A 19,953-nucleotide genomic window follows, 5' to 3' on the forward strand; every position below is an offset into this window, starting at 1 on the left:
GGGGTGGAGTCCCAAACCAGCACGGTATATATATTGCCTAAAGTACCAGCTGGCTCCTTGATCCAGAAGACTACTAGGCCGTTTTCTAAATTTCCCTGCATCATGTCCGAACCCGCACCACCCGCCGAGGCCGCGCCCGCGGAGGCCGCGCCCGAAGAAGCACCCGCAGAGGCAGCACCAGCAGCCGAGGCAGAGGCCGCCCCCGCGGAGGAAGCCCCTGCAGCTGAAGGTAGCACTGCTGGTACCTGGAAACAAAGGCACCGTTTGTGCAAAATCATCCCTCTTAACAACTATAGTTCTAGGCTAACTTTACTCATTTTAGATAAGGTCAAATGGCGGAGAATGTTGTTTTATCAGCATATCCGCATGTTCGTTGGAAATGTAACTTGTTTCTGACTTTAGCTAATCCCGAGGGAAATTCGGCACTATACAGATCGACAATAAACATGTAGGTAGTCAATAGGAGGACTAACATAAGAATAAGAATATAATAATATTTAAAATAAGAATAAAATAGAATAAAGAATAAAATACGGTCTGGTATATACATTCTGGAAATCAGCCAGAAATATACAGTAAAATGTACAGTATTAACCACTAATCCTGAATCATTTTAACCGGGCGGCCGGGCCGGGTAACCCTGCTGATCGGTCCCCCGCCGACCCTAAAACCGGCACCTGTCGATGGTAAATCCAAACGTTTTTGGTTTGTTAGTTGTTTGTTTTTTCCATTTGCTGCGCCATATGCTTCAGTTGGTCCAAGGTTGAAAAATAACCATCGCCGAACATGTAATCCATGCATAACTGTAACCCAATATCCATGGTCATTTGGCATTTTGGATGTCGTCGGAATTCGTGTCCTGCATGCTCCATGTACCGTTTACGAGTGACCTCTGTACTCAAAAAGAATTAATAATAATAGGCTAACAATATATATATCTTTTATTTTATTAGTATTTTTTTTAAAAGACATTACAAAATAACAAATTCAAACGGATACAAAACACATACAAACATTAGCCAGGGCTGCTCGATTATGGCAAAGATCATAATCACCATTGATTGATATTGAAATCGCGATTATTAAACACAATTACTCACTGATTTGAGATCATCATATGCGTTTGTTGAACTTTAACACTGGTGTTTCCGTTTAACATGATGACTTTGAACTTTGAATATAATTGAGCTGGAAAAACAAGAAATAAATGAAAATAAATCAATAAGTGGGGAAAAAGTATAAATAAATAAAACAAATAATATACTCACTCACTGCACTCACTGCCACAACGTACTGCAAACTAAATAATCGTGTCTATCTCGATTACCTTGTTTTCATAATCATGGGAAGCCAAAATTGTAATTGAAATTGAAACTCAGCCCTGATACATACACACATATCTACATAAACGTACATGCATACCTACATACATGTACTGTACATACAGTACATATTACACCATACATTCTTATTTTTTCTTGCTATTATTGTTTCAAATTCGCTGAATCACTGCCTAACTAACACGCTAACAATAATAATATTAACCGCTTTTTTTTTACTCTGTGATAAACCGCTGTGTTCTTAAAAAACTGACAGACCTACTCTGTTTTTAACCCTTTAACTGCTCCTATGACATCTAACACCCTGCGCCAGCTGCCCCCCGCTGACCGCGCCCCTGAACCCGCTGAGCCTGTTGCTGCAGGTGGTGAAACTGTTCACTCTAACTCGACAGTTAGCCTAATCGATTAATCCACGTGACATATGATGTCTGCTTCGTAGTTTTGATGTTGTAGGATATACAGGTGGTTGGACCTTTCAGGGGTCGAGGTCTCCTCGTGCCTGTTGGGTCCACGGGGCCCGATTCCCACGGGATAAGCGTTAACATCCTCTTTGTGATAATGATAACAGTGAAGCTGGAATCTATTTTTAGGTTAACGTGTGAGTCTATGATTCCCGGGGGAGTTTGTATAACTGATCCAGATTCGAATCTATCCAGACACTGGTTGTATATGATCTACATCTACAGTATGAGTGCAACACCTACTTGTACCAGTGGTGAGCCAGGTCAGCTCTATAGCTCGGGCTGCCTGTCGACTGCATCGTAGCAGAAAAAGCAAGACAAAATTACCTCTGCTTGTGATGTGTATTGTTTTAAATGCCAGTCATTAAGTAAGTAGTATGTGAAATGCTTTTAACCCGTTAACTGCTGACTATCTAACGCCTAACACACCAGCTGAGCCCGCTCCTGAAGCTGCCCCAGAGCCTGCTGCTGCCCCTGAAGCTGCCCCCGAGCCGGCCGCAGAGGGTAAAACCTAACACCCAGACCACGCTTGTCAACTTAAACTGATGATATCCATGGTATTCTCATGACGTGCTTTTGCAAATACAATGTGGGCGAAATGCCACATGTTCATTGGCCAACATTCTCACGTAACGATAATCACCTGCTGTTTGATCGTAAGCACCCTTTGTCTGATCATAATCACCTGTTGTTTGTGTGTGATCAAGATGTCTGAGGAATACCCTGAATAGCTATGTGCAGCAGTTTAAGGCGAGGGAGACAGGTGGTATTGCCTTCAACAGAGATATTTTTGTAAGATTTCATTGATGTTGGAATATGATTCCTGCTATATTTCATGGGTTTATGGGGTGAGTTGAGGATTTGAGGTAAACTAACCCCCCCGACATTGGTATTATCATGATACTTGAAATCCAGTATGAAGTATAAAGCCTTGAATCCAATCAATAGATTACCTTTAAGATCGCTTAAGGCTTTTAAACAGGTTTCCAAAGACCAAGAACATACATAGAACATTGTTATTAGGTCTACCGTTAACCCACTAAACTCCAAAGTGTTATATTTCAGATACAATAGATTCAGATACATTTTAGGCAAAGATATTCAATGTTTTGCAAAAACGTGTCTAGTGTCGCGCCTTTTAGACGGTTAAGGGCCTTTTAAATGTGAATACAAATATCACAATACCTAATATATTATACAGTATCAACCTTCCTCCTCACCCCGGTGCACAGCTGTGGATCCTGTGTACTGAGCCGTGTAACATCTCCTCTTGCATGAGCTCGATCCAACATTAACTCTTTATTAACGCCAGCCGCCGCTCCTGCTCCAGAGGAGGCCCCCGCTGCTGCCGTTGAAGCCCCTGCCGAGGCGCCCGCCGAGGGTAAACTCATCCAGCATCACTACTCACTTAGTCCCTACTCACTTAGTCCCTACTCACTTAGTCCCTACTCCTGTGGGGCGGATAATTACTAGTATTATTAATGACCCTGTGAAATGGGATTCCGGTCTCTTCCGTGACTTGAGGTGGGGGGGGGGGGGGGGGGGGAGCTTTGGGACGTTTCAGTGGGAGGGACTCTGTGTTATCGATGTTGCCCTTCGCTCCGTTGTGGTAATTAGGGTTACGTTGAAATTGGTCGAAGTGTCTTATGGGACCAGTGATACATTTCTGGAAGAGAAGACTGACATTTTCATGAAAAAGTCGGAGAAATGGTCATTTCTGTCCATTTCACGGGGCCTTTAATAATTGAATATTAACTGTAGTGTGTGATCCTAGGTTGTGATCTGAGATCCGGCCTAGATCTAGAGTCAGTCCTGCTAGCTTATCCTGCCAGCTTATCCATCTGCACCTTTCCAAAGATCCAGGAGTGAGTCCCCAGCCTTCTGTAACATTAACCCTTTATTAACACCAGCTCCTGCTGCAGAGGAGGCTCCCGCCGCCGAAGCCCCGGCAGAGGCCCCCGCCGAGGGTAAACTCTCACACCACCACCACTCACACCAAACTCTGAGGCGCGCGCTACCGGCGCCGCACTCACAGTTCAGCTAACACTAATGACGATGTAGTATCATACCATAGACGACTAAAGAAATATTCTTTTCTACAGTGTTGTTGGCCCCTCAGTCCTACGGCAACACTGTAATCTGAATGCTTTCCACTAGAAAATCAATTTCTAGTTCTTGATACTAACCTAACCTGTCACTACCCCCCCTCCCCCCACCTCCGCGCCCGCCTCCGACGTTCAACCCCCCAGCCGCTGCACCCGCTGCAGAGGAGGCCGCCGAACCGGCCGCCGACGCTGAGGCCGCCCCAGCCGATGGTAACCCCACACTCCCATTATAGCCGCACTGTAACCTCTTACTTCCCCCGACACATGGTCATTCTGCTCGCTAGAGTTCTTAGTGGTAAAGCTAGAGCTTTGCACGGACACATCGCTAGAACATTCTCTAACCTCTTCCGTCCACAAGGTAAAGTATGATGAACCTCTTTAACGGTGGCCAGCGATGGTTTAACCTCTGCTGTTAAAGACATGTAATGGTACCGGTAATATGGGCGACAGGGGGAAACGTCCTTCGCACCTTTGACTGGAGAAACACATGCTTACGGCTTACAGCTACCAAGTGCATTTTCAGAGATCTTTCATTTTCAGAGATCTTCTCTCTCCAGCTCTAGAACTAATGATTCCGCAGCGCCTGCTAACATCTCTCTAACGTCTAACACTAGCCGCTCCTGCTGCTGATGAGGCTGCTGCCCCTGCTGCTGAAGGAGAGGTGCCTGCCGAGGCCCCTGCTGCCGATGGTAAATCAACACCACTGACCACTCATTGACCATGGTCCTCCGGACGGCGGACACCCATCAGCAGCAGCAGTAGTAGTAGTAGTAGTAGTAGTAGTAGTACTATAGTAGTAGTAGTAGTAATAGTAGTAGTAGTAGTAGTAGTAGTAGTAGTAGTAGTAGTAGTAGTAGTAGTAGTAGTAGTAGTGGTAGTAGTAGTAGTAGTAGTAGTAGTAGTAGTAGTAGTAGTAGTAGTAGTAGTAGTAGTAGTGGTAGTAGTAGTAGTAGTAGTGGTAGTGGTAGTGGTAGTAGTAGTAATAGTAGTAGTGGTAATAGTAGTAGTAGTAGTAGTAGTAATAGTAGTAGTAGTAGTAGTAATAGTAGTAGTAGTAGTAGTAGTAATATTAGTAGTAGTAGTAGTCGTAGTAGTAATAGTAGTAGTGGTAGTAGTAGTGGTGGTAGTAGTAGTAATAGCAGTAGTGGTAGTAGTAGTAGTAGTAGTAGTAGTAGTAGTAGTAATAGTAGTAGTGGTAGTAGTAGTAGTAGTAGTAGTAGTAGTAGTAGTAGTAGTAGTAGTAGTAGTAGTAGTAGTAATAGTAGTGGTAGTGGTAGTAGTGGTAGTAGTAGTAGTAGTAGTAGTAGTAGTAGTAGTAGTAGTGGTAGTAGTAGTGGTAGTAGTAGTAGTAGTAGTAGTAGTAGTAGTAGTAATAGTAGTAGTAGTAGTAGTAGTAATAGTAGTAGTAGTGGTAGTAGTAGTGGTAGTAGTAGTAGTAATAGTAGTAGTAGTGGTAGTAGTAGTGGTAGTGGTAGTAGTAGTAGTAATAGTAGTAGTAGTGGTAGTAGTAGTAGTAGTAGTAGTAATAGTAGTGGGACCTCTCTGATGGCTACATGTGACCACTATCACCGTCCTGTAGACCAATCACTGACCACTATCACCGTCCTGTGGACCAATCATTGACCATTACTTAATCATCCTGTAGACCAACCACTAACTATTACATAAACATCCTGTAGACCAACCACTAACTATTACATCAACATCCTGTAGACCAACCACTAACTATTACATCAACATCCTGTAGACCAACCACTAACTATTACATCAACATCCTGTGTGTAGACCAACCACTAACTATTACATCAACATCCTGTAGAGTCTAGACCAACCACTAACTATTACATCAACATCCTGTAGACCAACCACTAACTATTACATCAACATCCTGTAGACCAACCACTAACTATTACATCAACATCCTGTGTGTAGACCAACCACTAACTATTACATCAACATCCTGTAGAGTCTAGACCAACCACTAACTATTACATCAACATCCTGTAGACCAACCACTAACTATTACATCATCGTCGTGTAGACCAACCACTAACTATTACATCAACATCCTGTAGACCAACCACTAACTATTACATCATCGTCATGTAGACCAACCACTAACTATTACATCAACATCCTGTAGACTAACCACTAACTATGTCATCAACATCCTGTAGACCAACCGCTAACTATTTCATCAACATCCTGTAGACCAACCACTAACTATTAAAAACACTGTCTAGCTACTGACCAACACTAATGAAAACAGCAACAACAACAACTACAGTTTCACTCTCCATCCAGCATCATTTTATCTGTCTCTTCATTTTCATTTCATCTACGTACGGTCCAGCTTTCTGCCCATCCTCTGGTCTATCCCTCCTACATTTTCTGGTCTATCCCTCCTACATTCTCTGGTCTATCCCTCCTACATTCTTCCACCTGCACTTCTACAGGCTTTCTCTCTCGTTATCTCTCCTCCTGTTCACATCATTAGCTCATTGAATGCTACGCACTGTTTCCTTTGCTAACGTGACACGCGCAGGTACTTGGCGAATGGTGCCGAATCATTATGTGCTGCCGCTTAGCTGCTGCAAAACCCGCTAATCTTGACCTTTAACCTCTAACCTTAGCCGATGCTGCGCCTGCAGAGGAAGGAGCTGCCCCCGCAGCCGATGCCCCCGCTGACGGTAAACACAGGGAACACACACACAGATTCTCTGTGCTTCACGTGCAGTGTGTGTGTCCCACTCTGTGCTTCACGTCCCACTCTGTGCTTCACGTGCAGCTTGTGCGTCTGTGTTTCTGTCGCCACATCATGTGTTTGTCCTCATCTTTAAAAAGCTGTGATTATGTCTCACCATGTCCCGGGAGCGCTCGTCTCGTGACATAACGATACCTTGCGGTATATGATGTCGTATCACACTGCCCCCGTACATGTCTTGTCGAGGTGTGAATGTCTCAAGGGTGTTCATGACATTCCGTCTGTTTGTCTCCGTCGCTCTCGTGCGCCGAGAGCCGCGTCTCTTGTGCCGCTTCACGCCCGCTCGCTTCAGTAGAAACAGACGACATCATTCCACCGGTTTTAATTCCGTGCTTTTAATCACTGACATCATGTAATTAACTGGTTTCTCGAATGTTTTTCTTTTCTCTCTCTATAGCCGCTGCCGAGGGCGCTGAAATCGCACCCGCTGCCGAAGGTAAACAAAAGCCGCGCAAAGCGTCCAGAGCGTGGGTTACAAACCGACCGTGAACAGCTAGCTAAATGCAGATGTTTCCTATGAAAAAGAAACATTTGATCTTTTCACACAAAGAACACCAACGCTGACTTGAAATCTTAATCGTTTCAAATATTCTTTACTATAATATATAATAATTATATATATATTAGGGCTGTACCGAATGTCATTTTTTAACATTCGAAGCTTCGATTGAAGTATTCGAAACGAAGCTTCGAATGTCTATAAAAAAATATATATATATATTTTTATTTTATAAACTAAATCCTCAATTTGAATAAAGTGATTAATCTGATTAAATTAGTATTTTTCTTTTATTAAATCAACTTTCTTTAATGAATATAACTCATCAGTTTTGTCAAGTGATGGTGACGTCTTATAGTATAATATTAATATTAGTGTAGCCTAATCTTTAACTGCAACTGTGAAGAAAACCCCCATTGGTTTAAACAGATTGAATAGACACCAAAAAAATGTTAAAAAATATATATATTTTTTTCTTTTTATTAAAAATAAAAAATTCAAATGTTGATTTAGAATACGAATGTCAAGGGAGGCTACGTGGCGTAGTGGGCAAGGCGCTCGCCACGAATGCGGAGACGCTGGGCTCGCCTGTTCGAGCCCAGCGCTCCACATTGCTTTCAGTTTAGCTGGTTGTTCATACTAATACACATTGGCCGTATTAGGGGGTGGGAAACTGATGGGTGGGGATCGGGCGTTGTGGACAGCGACTCCTACAGGTCGGTTGGTGCGCCTGCGCAGTAGAATCAGGAAGTGTCTGGGGCAGCGTGAGCCTCCCACGGCGTTACTCCTCGCCACTGAGAGATCGAGCTGCGCAGGTGAAAAGATGTGACTGCTGTTACCTCAAGTACCGGAGGGGACTTGTGCTATGTATGACTTAGTCCACATTGCAGCCGGCTTGTGGGAGGCAAGAAACAGCGTTTGTGACAGGGGAGGGTTGAATTGGATGATACGAAATTGGGATGGGAGAAAATATAGAAAATGGGAGAAAAAGTGGATAAAAAAAAAGAATTCGAATGTCAACATTATGATAGAAGCTTCGAAGCATTCGGTACAGCCCTAATATATATTTTAATATACTTTTCACAGGCTCTACACACAGTAGCTACAATATTAATGCTATAGAAGAAATATAGAAGAAAGTATGCCATCCTTCATGCATTTCCCCAGCTTTGAGGATAACTTACTGTGTTAAGACTCACACTCCTTAAATTCCTGCCATCTGTTCCCATAGCCAGTGCCTTTAGAGTGACATGAAGTCCATTGGCCATTCAGATAGAACATTGATCATAAAGGATCCAACTTGAAATATCTTGTGCTTGTTCTAATGCTAGCTGCTCCAGTTGAAGCCGCTCCAGCTGAACCCGCACCAGTTGAGGAGCCACCCAAGGCCCCCACACCCCCACCTCCTGCAGGTAAAGACACACTCAAAGCCCAGGCTCAACTGAGGCCTTCGCTGGTTTCCCAAAGCCATCCATCAGGCATCAACAAAGGACTATTAAGTTCAATTAATCCAATTGTTTCACTCAGTTTCTATCGTTAGGAACTCAACTGGCAGTCCTCCTTAATACCAAGGATATCTGCTCTACCAATGTTCATTCTCATCCCAGACTTTTAAAGGGCCAATCAGTAATTTATTTGACCATATAAACTATGCATATAGATTCAATTAGAGTTTGACATGCGGGTGGAAAATTATCTGTTTCTAGCTTTCATGCGTCATTATAAATCAATATAATGTAGCCAATATTTACACAACATCATACATGTAATGACAGATTAAACAATAAAAATGTAACAACTTCAAAATACATTCAAAACTCACTTGGTTCACTTGGTACATACAGTCTCCTTGTATCAATATTATATTTAGATTACAGATCGCACCATTAACTCATTTTAGCCTCCCTTCACTGATTGGCAATTCGTTTTTTTTAAATTAATTTCAAGATTTTACTGATAACCGTCAAAGATCAAGAGAGTCTGGTCCCTGGCTTACATCCCTAGCCTCCGGGGATCAGACGGGACCGTCCTGACTGTTCCTAAATCCCGGCTAATGCTGTCACTTAGACTTTAAAACACCCCAGGATAATGTGAGGTTTGCCAAATCAGTAGGCCTATCATCTTTTAAATCACTCTTCAAACCTTTCTTTACATTTACTCTTCTGTGAAGTACACTGTAGCCTAGTGCTTCATAAATAAAGTAAATTTTCGGGCGGCTACGTGGCGTAGTGGGCAAGGCGCTCGCCACGAATGCGGAGACGCTGGGCTTGCCTGTTCGAGCCCAGCGCTCCACATTGCTTTCAGTTTAGCTGGTCGTTCATACTAATACACATTGGCCGTATTAGGGGGTGGGAAACTGATGGGTGGGGATTGGGCGTTGTGGACAGCGACTCCTACAGGTCGGTTGGTGCGCCTGTGCAGTAGAATCAGGAAGTGTCGGGGGCAGCGTGAGCCTCCCACGCGTTACTCCTCGCCACTGAGAGATCGAGCTGCGCAGGTGAAAAGATGCGACTGCTGTTACCTCAAGTACCGGAGGGGACTTGTGCTATGTATGACTTAGTCCACATTGCAGCCGGCTTGTGGGAGGCAAGAAACAGCGTCCGTGACAGGGGAGGGTTGAATTGGATGATACGAAATTGGGATGGGAGAAAATATAGAAAAATGGGAGAAAAAGTGGATAAAAAAAAAATAAAGTAAATTTTCACGTCCATCATTCAGTACGTATTCATCTAATCTCACGGATGTAATCTCAAATTGAGAGTGTCCACCAGTGCTCTGGTCTCTCCGTGGCTTTCTGTAAATGGTTCTGTTCCGTTTTGAACCGTGTTCCAGAGCCTACCAGCGCTCCTGTGAACGCCGCCTTTGAAGATGTGAGCGACACCACCCTCACCGTCAAGTGGAGGGCCCCAGAGGCCATCGGAGACTCCGGCCTGGATGGATACACCGTCGAGTACTGCAAGGATGGAGGTGAGTGTGAAGGGTCCCCGGGGTGGGTGGGTGTGTGTGTGTGTGTGTGTGTGTGTGTGTGTGTGTGTGTGTGTGTGTGTGTGTGTGTGTGTGTGTGTGTGTGTGTGTGTGTGTGTGTGTGTAATCTAGGCTCTCATGGGTCACTAGAGGTCCCATGGGCCTCGTTGCTGGTCACTTCTTCATAGGGCTAATACTGGCCACTTCATCCATGTCACTGCATGTTTGTGAAGCCCCAGGGTTTAAACCTGTGTGTGTGTGGGGGGGGGGGGGCAGCTGCACCTGTCCCCTGAGTGTCAGAGGGCAGATTGACTCGTAGCTGGTTTACAGGCCGTATACGGCAGGCAGAGTTTCAGCGGCTGTCATTGTATCCCCCGACGCTTTTAGACCGAGCGCTCGCTCTGTTGACATCAGGCGTTCATGGCGCCCCAAAATGTACCCATTTTCAGCCTGGGTGATTGTCAACTCGTGTCATCGGGGGGATCACACACGTAACGCCACCTCACTGGAATGATTAGTGACATTGATTTTGTTAATGAAGAGTTATATGGACACGTGTTAATGAATGACAATAACAGGATTCAAATGTTGTAAAGCTAATGAAGCGTGTTTGTCTTTCTACCAAACCTTCACCTAAGGAAGCCTAACAGACACCTTGCATGGTCGCCTCCGCTGTCACTGTGTGAATGTGTGAGTGGATGGGTGAATGTGAGGAACAAAATTGTAAAGCTTTGGATAAAAGCTACTATATAAATGCACCATTTACCATTTTATGCTAATCCAGCGTTTTCCCCATTCACAGCTACCGAATGGGTTGTGGCTAACGCAGAACTGACCGTAGCTAACCGCCTCTGCATCAAGGACCTGACCACGGGCGACCTGCTCCAAGTCCGCGTGGTGGCCGTCAACGCCGGCGGACGCAGTGAGGCTTGTGCCCTCGCCGAGCCCGTCCTCATCCGCGAAGTTGTCGGTGAGTGAAAGATAGGCGTCGCACGTTCGACTGGTATGTTTGGGGGAAGGGGGGGGGGGGGGGGGGGTCGGGGCAGAAAGGGTAATTTTCCATATTTCAAAGATCGGTCTTTCAGGTGTTTACTAGGTCTCCATACCTGCTCTCTGGTGGAGATAGCTTCTCCTTAGCTTCCCCTTAGCTTCTCCGTAGCTTCTCCTTAGCTTCTCCTTAGCTTCTCCTTAGCTTCTCCTTAGCTTCCCCTTAGCTTCTCCTCAGCTTCTCCTTAGCTTCTCCTCAGCTTCTCCTTAGCTTCTCCTTAGCGTTTCCTTAGCTTCTCCTTAGCTTCTCCTTAGCTTCTCCTTAGCTTCCCCTCAGCTTCTCCTTAGCTTCCCCTCAGCTTCTCCTTAGCTTCCCCTTAGCTTCTCCTTAGCTTCTCCTTAGCTTCCCCTTAGCTTCTCCTTAGCGTTTCCTTAGCTTCCCCTTAGCTTCTCCTTAGCTTCCCCTTAGCTTCTCCTCAGCTTCTCCTTAGCTTCCCCTTAGCTACTCCTTAGCGTTTCCTTAGCATCTCCTTTAGCTTCCCCTTAGCATCTCCTTAGTTTCCCCTTAGCGTCTCCTTAGCTTCTCCTTAGCGTCTCCTTAGTTTCCCCTTAGCGTCTCCTTAGCTTCTCCTTAGCGTCTCCTTAGTTTCCCCTTAGCTTCTCCTTAGCGTCTCCTTAGTTTCCCCTTAGCGTCTCCTTAGCTTCTCCTTAGCGTCTCCTTAGTTTCCTCTTAGCGTCTCCTTAGCGTCTCCTTAGTTTCCCCTTAGTTTCCCCTTAGTTTCTCCTTAGCTTCCCCTTAGCATCTCCTTAGTTTCCCCTTAGCGTCTCCTTAGCGTCTCCTTAGTTTCCCCTTAGCGTCTCCTTAGCTTCTCCTTAGCGTCTCCTTAGTTTCCTCTTAGCGTCTCCTTAGCGTCTCCTTAGTTTCCCCTTAGTTTCCCCTTAGTTTCTCCTTAGCTTCCCCTTAGCGTCTCCTTAGTTTCCCCTCAGCTTCCCCTTAGCGTCTCCTCAGCTTCCCCTTAGCGTCTCCTCAGCTTCCCCTTAGCGTCTCCTTAGCTCATGTTACTGAGTTGGACTGAGGAGGTGGTGGTCGGTGCCAAGGCTACAGATGAACTTTCCAACCGTAATTAGTAATTACATAAATCATAAATCCCAAGGGGCGGCGACAAGACCTTTCATCCACTTGAATTTATTACGTGTTCATGGGTGCGTGGACATACCTGTAAAAGTAGGTAGGCTTTGCCAGTGAGCGGTAACTAAAACCACATATGAATCTAGCAGATGCTCTTATCCAAAGTAGCAACATTTGAGTTGGTCAGATGATTAGTCTGGTCCGATTAATTTCACCTGTGATTAGCAGATCTGGCATACGGCAGGGTGTAGACATGCAGTACATAAAGACAAGCAGAAAACAGCCAAGTCCAGGCCCGAGGCCAACCCTGTCTCAGCTGACGGTATACCGTTGTGTCCCCACTGCAGCATGCTGTATATATGCAAGGTTTAAACATGGCTGCCACAACTATTTGGCCTCAAAATGGCTCCCGCGGTGTCAGGCAGGCTGCAGTGTGATCAACGCCACGTTCCATTTCAAGTCAGAGGTCTGAGGCTCCCGGTTAGGATGTCGGAAATGACTACCTCGGTGCGTTCTGATGCCCTGCTCTGGAAATACTGTATCTCGGAAGGAACCATAGACGTGTAAGATGTGTTATCTATGGGAGAAGCAAGATGTGTAGTTATCTATGGGAGAAGCAAAGACCTCTGCAAATGGCTGGTTTCTGAGCACAATATATGCATAGAAAATCTATGGAATTACCTTGATGAGAATCTAGCTTCAATTGTCTTCTAAATCTTACAAACATGTTGAAACAAGGTTGTTTACAGTTTATAGTATATGCAGCCTATGTTGAAATGTCAGATAACTGCATCTCGGAAAAGTCATAGTCGAGAGTTCACGCCCGAGTTTCCCTACTTGGAATTCCGACTTCAAGGGCCGTTTCCATTTTTTCCTAGTAGGAACTCTGAATTTCCAACTTCCCAACTTGTTTGGAATGCACGGCTAATGCCAGCGTCCGGCAGGGGCAGGAAGTTGTTTAGCTAATGAGCTATCTGCCAGCCATACCTTGGATTGACATCAACTCTGTGAATGTGACCTCCGTCCTGCTAGTATCATTTCTCATCTCTCATTGTTGGCGGCCGGCCCAAACTATCGTCAAGTCGCTCGATATAAATTGATACGGCGAGTCCACTGACCTACAAATGAGAATAGAATTGGAAACGTTTGAATATTTACGTTACGGTAAGCATTAAGCTAGTGTCCTGCTGTTATTAAGTGTCAAACACTGGACGTTTCGGGCTTCTCCTTAGCTTCTCCTTAGCTTCCCCTTAGCTTCCCCTTAGCTTCTCCTTAGTTTCCCCTCAGCTTCCCCTTAGCTTCTACTTAGCTTCCCCTTAGCTTCTCCTTAGCTTCTCCTTAGCTTCTCCTTAGCTTCCCCTTAGCTTCCCCTTAGCTTCTCCTTAGTTTCCCCTCAGCTTCCCCTTAGCTTCTCCTTAGTTTCCCCTTAGTTTCTCCTTAGCTTCCCCTTAGCGTCTCCTTAGTTTCCCCTCAGCTTCCCCTTAGCGTCTCCTTAGTTTCCCCTCAGCTTCCCCTTAGCGTCTCCTTAGTTTCCCCTCAGCTTCCCCTTAGCGTCTCCTTAGTTTCCCCTCAGCTTCCCCTTAGCTTCTCCTTAGTTTCCCCTTAGTTTCTCCTTAGCTTCCCCTTAGCGTCTCCTTAGCGTCTCCTTAGTTTCCCCTTAGCGTCTCCTTAGTTTCCCCATAGTTTCCCCTTAGCGTCTCCTTAGCTCATGTTACTGAGTTGGACTGAGGAGGTGGTGGTCGGTGCCAAGGCTACAGATGAACTTTCCAACCGTAATTAGTAATTACATAAATCATAAATCCCAAGGGGCGGCGACAAGACCTTTCATCCTTCATTGAATTTATTATGTGTTCCTCTGTGCGTGGACATACCTGTAAAAGTAGGTAGGCTTTGCCAGTGAGCGGTAACTAAAACCACATATGAATCTAGCAGATGCTCTTATCCAAAGTAGAAACATGTGAGTTGGTCAGATGATTAGTCTGGTCCGATTAATTTCACCTGTGATTAGCAGATCTGGCATACGGCAGGGTGTAGACATGCAGTACATAAAGACAAGCCGAAAACAGCCAAGTCCAGGCCCGAGGCCAACCCTGTCTCAGCTGACGGTATACTGTGGTGTCCCCACTGCAGCATGCTGTATATATTCATTCAGCTGACGTTTCGGGCTCTGGTAATAAGAGGATACGTAGGGCTTGCCGGTGCTCATTATGTCCTTGTAATGTTTCCATGTATAACTCTCCAACTCTAGGGGGACCATTCCTCTCTTATTGGTTTAAATTGAGGGCTCAGCGTTGACTCGAAATAACCCACAGGGCAAACAGTGAGGCGACGAACAACATAATCATCAACCGCACACCTTTGTTCTTGGTGAACTTTAGCTCAAGTCCTTTTATAGGTTTGCCGTCTCCACCAATGTTGGATTGTTTCAGAGCAACGACTCCCCGAGAGGAGTAATTGAATTTAATGAATTCCTTCCCCTCGTAACATAATACAGTATAATCCGCTGGCAAGTGTTGTGGTTCTCGCCTGTCCTGGTGGTCTTCTGTCAGAAGGACACCTCACAGTCTGTCTGTAGACATCTTTCCTACTGGGGAGGGGGGGGGGGGATTATAACAAGGGGATAAACAGGAACCTGGCAGGGTGAAGTGATGCAACCAGAACCACTGGTCAACTCAGGGGAAGGAAACACAAGCCTAACTCCTCTGTGACCTGGGGGGGGGGGGGGGGGGAACTCAGCTGTGCGTCGATCACAAATGGGCCACTCACACACTCACTCACCGTCCCAAACAAACACAAGCACTGCCAATCCTCACTAAGTCACGTTATTTTCCAGACACAATGCCAGATTATAGATAGTTTCCCCTTTTGTGCAACAAGGACGTTCTCACTGCTGAGTGTTGTCATGCCAGGAAGCGTTTTGGACATTGCTGGGAAGTCTGCTGATTAGCAGGGATTAGGGAACAGGCCAGCAGCGCGCGGGCAAGCCAGATCCTCATTGGGAACGATGCTCCCAGGAGCCACTCATATACCCTTAGCCGAGTGATGGTGACAAATGTGTACAGACCGGTGGGAGGGGTGGAGGGGCGGGGGAGGGGTGAGGGGGGTTGGTAGAAGGGGATGGATGGGGGTTAATAGAACTCTTAGATGGGTATATATGAAGGGGTGGGTTGAGGAACCTAGAGAGAGAGAGAGATAAGTGAGGTAGATGAAGATGGACTTGGGTTTCAGGGGGTGTGGGATGTAAGAGAACATTTTGAGTCTGGGTGGGGAGAAATGGAGGTTGAGGCAGGGAGACAGAGGCACAGGAAGGGGGGCAGGGTATGGTGTTCTCATGTGTCCTGTAAGCCAGGAGAGCTTTTTAGAGATTTGCTGTTTATGTAGAAACATACAGGGGACTCTAACCTGACACTCTGCCTTATCCGAACCGCTAAGCGAATGCCTCGCTAACTATGTACCAGCCACTATACACCTTCCTTTATACACCACACTGTAATCCACTTTTCGTTTGCTACATTCGATGTGGCCGTCTCAATTCCCACGACTACTGCAAGAGGCCATATATCAACTATTCATTTTTGTGATTCATAATGTGAAACACTGGCGTGCACTGATAGGGCCGAAGGGGGGCTTGAGCCCCTGCCCCAAGTGCCCACCCAAAAAAATTATAATATATATATATATATATTTTTGTCAAATATGAACACTGGGTGTTGGTGGTTTAAGTGCCCTTTTCGTAGCTTGAGCCCCTGCCCCCCAAATTATCTGCGCACGCCCCAGCTGAACCAATGTCTTCCTGGTCTTTTTTTTTTTAAGTCCAAAAGAAAGAGCCTGTCGGCTGAAAGAGGGTGGACCGCGGGTGTTAAGAGACACCGTCTCCGCTTCCTCTTCATCTTGGGGCGTGAGTTAAACACATGCTGTGACTTGTCCAAGCCCTTCTTGCCATCGGCGCTATTTAAAGAGGTGCTTGGGGCGTGGCGTCTCTCTATTTTCTCTGGCGCTTTTCTGTGTTTCACCCCCACATCCTGCCCTGGCTGAGACGCTATAGCTACTATCTGTAAGTCGCCCCTAATTTGGACGCAGACATAATGGCGCGAGGAGCGTGAAAGTAGCGCTCATGACCGACCATCCAGTGTTTTCGATGTCTCTCCCATGATCCTCTGTAACCGTTGTGGTAATGATATTTAAACGGTAGAATATACCATCCAACCAGTATACCACTGAACGCGTTGATTTAAAGTGACTAAATGATTAGATGTCCCTTGAGGTTTGGTTTTGGGTGGTCAAACCGTCTGGGACAGCCAGGTGGCTAATTTTAGCTCTGTCACACATGTTCCCCTGTGAGTCTTGCCCATGAGTGGCTGGTCTATTTAGGGTGCCGTTGACATGTCATTCTCACCATACATGACCCCTCTCTCTGAAGACCTGAGCTGGATGCACACGTCTCACATGCCTAGGCCTCCAACTAGCCCACACAGTTGATATACCTACTCAAGTCTTATAAATAAAATGTGTCCAGTGAAAACCTGCAGTGCTTGCAATACCATATCTCTGACTATGGAGAGGAAGTAGGAAGCGTTAGAAGCAAAGACTTTGCTTCATAAACATTGAAAAATAATGCTGGTATCATGTTTTTCCTCCCTAGACCGTCCCAAGGTCCGCTTGCCCCGCTTCCTCAAAACTCGCTTCATCAAGAAAGTTGGAGCACAGATCAATCTGGCCATCCCCTTCAATGTAAGTCTCACACACACACACACACACACACACACACGCACACACACACGCACACACACACACACACACACACGCACACACACACACACACACACACACACACACACACACACAGACACACAGACACACACACACGCACACTCCTCCAGCTATAGATATACAGTTGGAGCCTACTTATTTTTAAATCCTCAGAAACCACATAGTAAGCAGAATTACCCAGATAATAATAGACATCATATATTATACTAGTATACTATACTATACTATAGGGCTGTCCCCGACTAAGGACTTGGATGGTCGACTATGATTGGCCAAAATTTGCCGTTAGTCGACTATTGGCAAAAAAAAGAAGAAAAAAAAGTATAATATATATTTCATTCCATTTGGGCTGTGGGGGGTGCTTAATGTCTGAAGGAGTTGACTGAAGGCTTCTTGTCCTCTGCAAAAGCATGCAATTGGTCCACTGATGGATACATCTTGATATTTGTCTAGTCTAGTGTGTTCATTAGATGGGTGAAATCCTCTTTCAGTGCCTCTGTGCCTGTTTTTGTAGGCAGTTAGCCTCTGGTATGCGTGCCATTAGCGTTAGCCATGCTTCTAGGCCTCTTTTCTTTTGGAAAGAATGAAAAAAAAATTCTCGACTAAGAGGTTGGCAGTCGACTACGGCTCCTTTCGACCGATTAGTCGACTAATCGACTAATAGGGGTCAGCCCTACTATACTATATACATGTTGAAAATGGCCCATAGAACCACAGAAGATCCCTCATATGTATTACACACAGAATACCAGCTGCTACCCATGTACCTAAGGTAGGTACCCATGTACATGTCAAAATACTTCCCAAAGGTCAGTGAATACCACGACCACAACACCAGAGGGAGCTCCACAAATCATGTTAAACCCAGATTCAGCTCAAACAAGGGACTAAACACGTTTTGCAATTATGCCACATCAATGTGGAATGCCCTACCCACAGCCGTAAAAAAAATTTGAATCACTGCCCACCTTCAAAACCACTCTCAAAGGGCACCTACGGGAGACTGCAATTCAAAACTGGCCCCTGTAAATGTCCTAACCCAACCCCCTCCAATGTACAGTAAATGTCCTATTAAACCCAATAATACATGAGACCCTCTTCTTGGGACCAAGTCAAGTTTCGTCGATAATCCAATGTACAGTTACCCCCCACCCCACCACCTCCAATGTACAGTTTCCCCCCCACCCCACCCCACCTACCCAACCCCCTCCACCCCACCCACCCACCCAACCCCCCCCCCACCCCACCTACCCAACCTCCTCCAATGTACAGTTTCTACGTCAAATGTATATACTCTCTTTTTTAGATGCTTTTTGTATCACAAACAGTACTGTATATTTGTAAATCTGGTATGTCATAAATGTCTAGATGTAACAGTACTGTCTATCTGTATGTCATGTAAGTCATATTATGATGAATTGAAAATGAAGGACCCTGATGTAAACAAGACGAAAGTCTGCATCCCCTTAACAATTGTGTGTATTGAGCTGTACTGTATTGTACCCATTCTGCAATCTGTTAATACAATTTTCAATCAATCAATCAAACCCTCACATAGGCGCTTCAGATCCCCCAAGTGGAAACTGAAAAGATTTAACAATGCATTTGTACCACACTCAATACGCCTACTTAATATAACAAGCAGGGTAGAAACGTGGTCACAACCTAGTACACAGTGCAACGTAAAAGGGCTGTGCAATACGAAATAACCTTGGACTTATGGGATTGTGCCACATTAAATGAATGATGTTGGTCTGGAGGGAAAGAAGGGGTTAATCAAATCAAATGTATTTGTAAGGCCCGACAACACACGTTAATGTCCCCATGGGCCGGACACGTCTTCTTTACACAAGTCAAGAAGAAACATCACAATAAATCAGGAACAAAGCAAAAACACCATGAAATCCAATTTTTTTTTTTTATAAATTAATGCAACACAGGTAAGGAAAAACTCACTAAAACCTAGCAATAGGAAAAAATGCACCACAAGCAATGTGGAGGAGAGAAACCTTAGAAGGGCCGTTCAAGGGGGGATCTCCATTCTTAGATGTCGGTGATAGTAGTGTTGCTATAAAACAGGCGAAACAGTTGCACACATACGTGTAATGAAACACAAATAAGTGCATGCAATAGCAACTGAACATTTTGAAATCACATTGTTTCTCTGATGTGATGTCTTGTCTGTACAGTATGTCTGTCTGTTCTGTAACATGGTTGTCCTGTGTTCTTCTTTTTTTGTAACGCAGTATTGTGTGGTTTTGCGACACAAAACAAATGTCTGTATTAACAGACAATAAATAACTATCTTATCTTATACTATATATATGATATTAGACGTAATAAATGAGTACCGGTAAATGGTTTGTTTCCCCCCCCGCCTCAGGGAGGGCCCAAGCCTGTGGTGACCTGGACTAAGGATGGTCAGCCCCTGGATTCAAAGAGAGTCAACGTGAGGAACAGCGACAAGGACAGCATCCTGTTCATCCGCAGCACCCAGAGGGACGACTCAGGCGTCTACGAGATGAGCGTCAAGGTGGACAGCTTCGAGGACAAAGCTTCCATCATCCTTCAGATTGTCCGTAAGTCACAACATACCACGCTGACGCATTCACGTGTGCACGCTCATACACGACAAAGACTCTGGGCGACAGTGGCTCGGGAGGTAGAGCGGTCGTCTGGTGATCGGAAGGTTCCCGGTTCGATTCCCGCTCCTCCCTGGGGCAGCGTGCCGAAGTGTCCTTGAGCAAGACACTTAACCCCTCATTTCTCCTGATGAGCAGTTTGGCACCTTGCATGTCACGCTGTCGGTGTGTGAATGAGAGGATAAAAATTGTAAAGAGCTTTGGATAAAAGCTGTTATATAAATGCACCATTTAATCGTGCACATACACACACACTGATTGCTCCAGAAGAACCAAAGAATATGGGTTGTGT

General features: G+C 45.3%; 1 protein-coding gene across 1 annotated transcript in view; it reads left to right on the forward strand.

Annotated features, from left to right (window-relative positions):
- mybpha (myosin binding protein Ha) overlaps window positions 1–19,953 on the forward strand; it is a gene marked incomplete at its 5' end in the record, with an annotated part of 40,581 nt that overhangs the window by 2,951 nt on the left and 17,677 nt on the right. The window contains 7 exons of the mRNA XM_084333524.1: window positions 44–229; window positions 7,068–7,106; window positions 8,501–8,581; window positions 10,002–10,136; window positions 10,936–11,103; window positions 16,892–16,980; window positions 19,403–19,598. Coding sequence (XP_084189650.1) covers window positions 44–229; window positions 7,068–7,106; window positions 8,501–8,581; window positions 10,002–10,136; window positions 10,936–11,103; window positions 16,892–16,980; window positions 19,403–19,598 — 894 coding nt within the window. The remainder of the gene's footprint in view (window positions 1–43; window positions 230–7,067; window positions 7,107–8,500; window positions 8,582–10,001; window positions 10,137–10,935; window positions 11,104–16,891; window positions 16,981–19,402; window positions 19,599–19,953) is intronic.

Source organism: Notolepis coatsorum, assembly GCF_963971535.1.
Source record: "Notolepis coatsorum genome assembly, chromosome: 17".
NCBI lineage: Eukaryota > Metazoa > Chordata > Actinopteri > Aulopiformes > Paralepididae > Notolepis > Notolepis coatsorum.